The sequence below is a fragment of the Centruroides sculpturatus genome, unplaced genomic scaffold (genome assembly GCF_000671375.1).
Source record: "Centruroides sculpturatus isolate CEXI.00-Female unplaced genomic scaffold, Cexi_2.0 scaffold2425, whole genome shotgun sequence".
NCBI lineage: Eukaryota > Metazoa > Arthropoda > Arachnida > Scorpiones > Buthidae > Centruroides > Centruroides sculpturatus.
Genome location: NW_019387220.1, coordinates 16,009 through 21,553, shown reverse-complemented (window position 1 = coordinate 21,553; position 5,545 = coordinate 16,009). Strand labels below are relative to the sequence as shown.

At 30.6% G+C, this 5,545-nt stretch overlaps 1 protein-coding gene across 1 annotated transcript; it reads left to right on the top strand.

The window, feature by feature from the left end:
* The first annotated feature begins 2,728 nt into the window (after positions 1-2,728).
* Positions 2,729-4,104, top strand: LOC111616283. Its single transcript, XM_023357717.1, has 3 exons — positions 2,729-2,752; positions 3,299-3,577; positions 3,694-4,104. Exons 1-3 carry the CDS (start codon positions 2,729-2,731, stop codon positions 4,054-4,056), a joined length of 666 nt encoding a protein of 221 aa, XP_023213485.1. The 3' UTR covers positions 4,057-4,104.
* Positions 4,105-5,545: the final 1,441 nt, after the last annotated feature.

Sequence of the window (5,545 nt, the reverse complement as noted above, 5' to 3'; positions counted from 1 at the left end):
GTAAACCTTATTCGGATCATTTTATAATCTTTGGAAGAAAAAGTTGGCCCGTTTCAACTCTGGGATAATACTCTCAAGACTGGAAAGAAATATAGGCCTAAATGTAATGTAGTTTTTGAATTATAAAATGTTTTTATTTTATTATCCACATAACGTATAAAAGAATCTACATACATTTCAACAGGCATTTAACTTAAACGATGACTAAATTAAGAACTTTAAATATATTTATTAGTTCTATTAGAAATATAGAACTAATAAATATCGAATATTAGAAAAATCTATTAGTAGTAGAAAATATCTATTAAATGTTTAATTAATTAAAAATACGATTGAAAATTGCAGCCCGGCATTGTGACGATGTCGCAATAATAAATTGTTCGTAATAAATCATACATAGGTGAGGAAAAAATAAATTGAAAAGTAAAATGTCAAGCGACGAGTTGCATAGCTTTCCCAGCTAGAAATTAAATAATATGTGGTACCATCTGTTACTGGCTGGAGGAGGTTTCCTGACTTTCCTTTGCGTTTGTATCACCTAAATAAATATTTTCCTATAAAAATAAATCATACATAGGTGAGGAAAAAATAAATTGACGAGTAAAATGTCCAGCGACGAGTTGCATAGCTTTCCCGGCAAGAAATTAAATAATATGTGGTACCATCTGTTACTGGCTGGAGGAGGTTTCCTGACTTTCCTTTGCGTTTGTATCACCTAAATAAATATTTTCCTATAAAAATTTTTCATTTCTAAAAATATAATTTAATTTCATTACATTTTTTATTATATTAAAAATCTGACGTAACCCGTAAAGATTTGTTGTGACGTCCGATTGTTTCGTAACATTAGCTTCGTATTGTTATAATTTCAATTGTCAAAAGATATCTGAAAATCGACAAAATTGCGAAAATGTTTACTTTTCCTCTTCACTTTATGGCAGAATTTTCTTTTAATAAAACTTCATCAAGGTAATTAATTGATTTATTTATTTATAGTAATTAAAAATCGCGTTTAAATATCGAATTTATTATAAAAATTAATATATTCATTAAGATTTGCATATAAAATAATTTATTAATAAATTAAAGTCTTAAACTTAGCTTCATGGGTAAACTTACCCGTCTGCGGGACATTGTTCACTCGCATTTCTATAATTCTGAAGACAATCAAAAAACTTTAATACAAATTCGAATTAGTGGGGAAATCAACATCGTAATACATGCGAGGAACAAATAGCCAATCAGATAGCATTTAAGTCGACTTTGTGCACGATTATAAATCGCACCTTAATTTTAAAGATCGAAAAAGTCCAAATAGATGCTTATTAAATTCAAAAAAAAAATAAATAGTAACGTGTATTTTATTAGAAATTAATTTTTATTGTGTGCCATCCATGTGATTTTATTACGTTTATCCGAATGAATTTTCTTTTTAGCCAAGTGTTACATTTAACAAATATTTTACCGAATCCGAGATAAGAAAATTGTTAAAAAGAAAGTTTCCTTTTAAAAAAAAATGCGATTAAAACACTGGAAATATTACATCTATGGCGTAGAACGCGTTACGCATTGCAAAACTAGATGGATTCGAATTCGTTCCATTTTTTTATTGCCAACGCCATCTTGAAATACAACGTTTTTCGGAAATTGTGAGTTATTTTTCTCTCCATTTTATCATTTTTCGCGTAAATTTTAATATCGAAAACTTGCGTAACGTAACTTAATATTTCTGTGTTAATAAGATATCAAAATTAGGTTAGATTTACCTTATGTAGCCAACATGGCCGCACTCCGACTGTTCGTGGTCCAGACGGACTCCTCCCGGAAGGGAGCCGCCGTCAAGCCTCTCAGTGTCAAACGTCACTAGCTATTAATTCAAGGTAGTTTTTGAACAAAATAGATATAAAAATGGAAAAGTCTACCAAAAATTAAGCTAATCTAACGGAAACGAAATGAACCTAACCGAAGGTCCACCATTTTGGCTATTTAAAATAAATTTGACCCAGAATTGAATAACTCGCGATAGAAACGTCTTTATATTTTTCATTTTCATTAAAATCGTAAGATCTTTTTCTAGCCCTATTCATAGGTAAATGGTGACATTACCTATTGTATTTTAAAATAAATTCAGATATTTCCTCTGTATTTTTTACAGGATTGTATAATTATGGATTCCATAAGAGTGATAGCGTTTAGAATGAAATTTCTCCTCCTTTTAAGATCGTTGTTATATATTCTAGCATTTCTGTGTAGATGATATTGAATTATATGCATTACATAAATGACATGCTTCAAACACACATTTCAAAAGATACCTATTTGTTGATACTTTCTAATCTATTAAGATCTCATTCGAATACTTATTTTATTTGTGAAATAATATTTGTACAAATGCATATCAATTTAGTATGCTGTTGATTATGCAATTTACAACAGCGAAAATTCAAATGAATTTGTAGACTACAAATATATACTGACCACATATGATGTAGTGTACACGTAGATCACACTTGCAATAATATACTTTAAAAACACAGAACTGAAAGTACTTCATGGCATGAATTTTCCATGTAAGGTGACTAACTTAAATGTTATAGAAACAATTGTGAAAGAATGAAACGTGAAATTCTCTAAGTCAGATTCTGCTAATTTTTCTATCGATGATTTTGTTAATATTATTATGTGCACTTTTGATCATTTAGAAACCATATTGCCAGACAAGGTAACGATGATTGCTTTTTTAGGAGAACAGGTAAGTTTCTTACCTATTATTAGGAACAGACAAACATCCTTTTAAAGCACAATGATACTTGTAAGCTTAATGAATATCTTCACACAGTTACAAATTTCTTAGGGCTTCAAATATCTTAAAAGTGCCGAGTCCATCCACTATTCGACAAATATGCAATTGTTTTCAAAGAAATCCCATATCAGAAAAATATCCATTAAACTTGTTACAGTATCTATCAATAAAAAATAATTTCTTATGATCTGATGATTAAGTAGTTGTTTTACTCGTACTAATGAATGAAATTCACTTGCAATCAAATTCTTCAAATTATAAGGGAGGAAATGTGGTTTGAATAAAGCATTTCCAAATACATTTCCTCCCTTAATTAGCCGACCGAAAATATGTATTCATAATCAACAGTATGTTGTTCAGTTTTAAAGAGGTTGTGCACGTATTGCCAATCACAACAATCACAAGTAACATATTGCATAATTTTGTGAAAAACATCATATTGAGATTGGAAGATCTTGGCATTAAAGTTGTGCAGTTGTTGCAAATAATAATAAGTTAAACAGTGCATCAATAACTTTTTTCAATAATCTTCCAAATGTAACACATGCTTACGAGTATTCTCACCCAAAATATTCTAATAAAAATCTTTATTTTGTCATTGATACAGTACACATATTAAAGTGCATTCGTAATAACTGGTTAAATAAAAAACCAGAAAAAGAGATAGTATATCTTCATGTTGATGATGACCAATGTTCAGAACTTCGAATTGCCTCATTCAATGCACTAAAGCAACTACATGCACCAGAAAAGTCTGGAAAGCAACAGCTAATTACCTAGAAATTATATGTAAGTGGTCAGACATTAAGATAAAAACACCTTTGAAAAGTAGGAGATTCTGAAAACCTTTTCAAAAGACTCTTATATCCCAATAACACGACATTATAAAGTATTTGAATGAGTTCTTAATTTGGTTACAACGATGGGAAACATGTCCAAATGAATCTGGATTAACGAGTGAAAAAAAATTTTGCTTTAAAGCTCAGCCCACAAACATTGCTGAAGCTGTTAGAACACTAGCTGTCAAAGTAAGGAAATACAGTAATTATTTCCTAAGTGGGAAGATTCAAACTAATAACCTAGAAGATCGATTTGAAAAATATCTTCAACTGCCTGGATTTCAGTTTCATATATCAGTCAGACAAATTTTTGAGTCGAAAGATAAGCTTAGAAACCAGAATTTGCTTCCATTTGTCATTATATCAAATTTTCTTGGTAACATTCCAATATATGCAAATTCGTGTATTCTGTAAGAAATTTTTACAAATGAAAGTGACAAAAGTATATTAATTTACAGATATTGCCCCAGACTTTCGCATTGGATTGTATAGATGACGATGATGCTATTTATAAGATATCTGATGATAAATGTTCTTTACTTACCTATATAGGGGGTTATGCTTCTTACACAGTAACAAAAAAGCTGAAATGAGCTTCATTATAAGACACTATTCCAGAGTGTTTCTTTTTAATTAAAAGACATGATTATCCGTTCTTTTTTGAAAGGTTAATAACCGCACCTAATAGTAGTGGTTTCTGCTATCCAATTAAAGATGTCATCTATTGCATTGACCATGTGTACGTCATCAAAACTTTTGTATAAATAGCTTCAAAATGTGAATTTTCAACAGCAAAATTATAGAAATATAGTTATTGAACTGCTAGAAAAAAAGTCTTATGAAATTAATGTTAAACACCATTGTCAAACACATGTAGCTGCTAATCTCTATAAAAAAAAACTGTACACATTGCTGCAAATCACTTGTTAAATGATTACACTAAAAAAAAGTATGATTTTACAGCCAAAAGCAACATCCCACAAAATAAGAAATCAAAATTTACTTAATAGTTAAAGTAAACTTTCATGTGTTTAGTTCACATATTTCATATTTATTTTTTATTGCCTCGGAAAATCCCAAACTTTCGAGATAACTGTCGTAAATTCGTGAGTTTTAAATGTGAACTTTAAAATATTTTTTCTCGTGAAACACTCGAGGTAAGTTTAAAAAACACTNACTTTATTATAATTATGTATATATGCTCTCCGCCGTCTAGCGCTACGCTACGGAGAGTTTAGGCGAACTATCGTCTGTACAGTATGTAAATTAGGTACCGTAAGTCTAATACAGTACTGTAATTTTATACATTTTGTGTGAAAGAAACATTCTTTATTCAACGGCGATTAAATTTATTTATATTAATGATGTCTCCAAAGTTCAACGAAGTTTTCGCAGAAAAATAAGATAAAAAATCGCGGCCGCGGTTTGCTGAGCTGTTCCGCGGCGAAAACAAGCTTGAGGAACGGCGATGTCGAATGGTGGACACTCGGTAAGTAATCCTACAATTTTTTGTTTATAGCGTAGTTTATACGGATTATTTCCAAAAAAAATATACGTATTTTGGAAATGTTGAGTCGAATTAGTCTAGAATCGATTAATTTTGTGGAAGAACACTTTTCAAACAGCCGTAGTCCGTAAAGTGCATACGTGTCGGGCTGTGATTGGTAAGGACTCGTAAGAAATCGATTCATAAAGGACGGAACGTATCTACCGTCTTATAGGGGGGTCGACTGTACGAGTAAGTTCAAACTTTTATATTTATTTATTCGGAAAATAATAATAAATGTAGCCGCTGTGATAAATGGGCGCGTTGTTCTTGTGCCAATATCGAAGGAAACGACAGTTTAATCATTTTAATTCGTTTTTCTTGTATATAAAAATAATATTCCCATCTTACCCCGTC

Coding starts and splice junctions, on each gene's coding strand:
- LOC111616283 (XM_023357717.1), top strand. CDS start 2,729: ATGATTGCTTTTTTAGGAGAACAG. Junction 2,753..3,298: donor TTGCTTTTTTAGGAGAACAG/GTAAGTTTCTTA, acceptor AATAATAATAAG/TTAAACAGTGCATCAATAAC. Junction 3,578..3,693: donor CTGGAAAGCAACAGCTAATT/ACCTAGAAATTA, acceptor GACATTATAAAG/TATTTGAATGAGTTCTTAAT.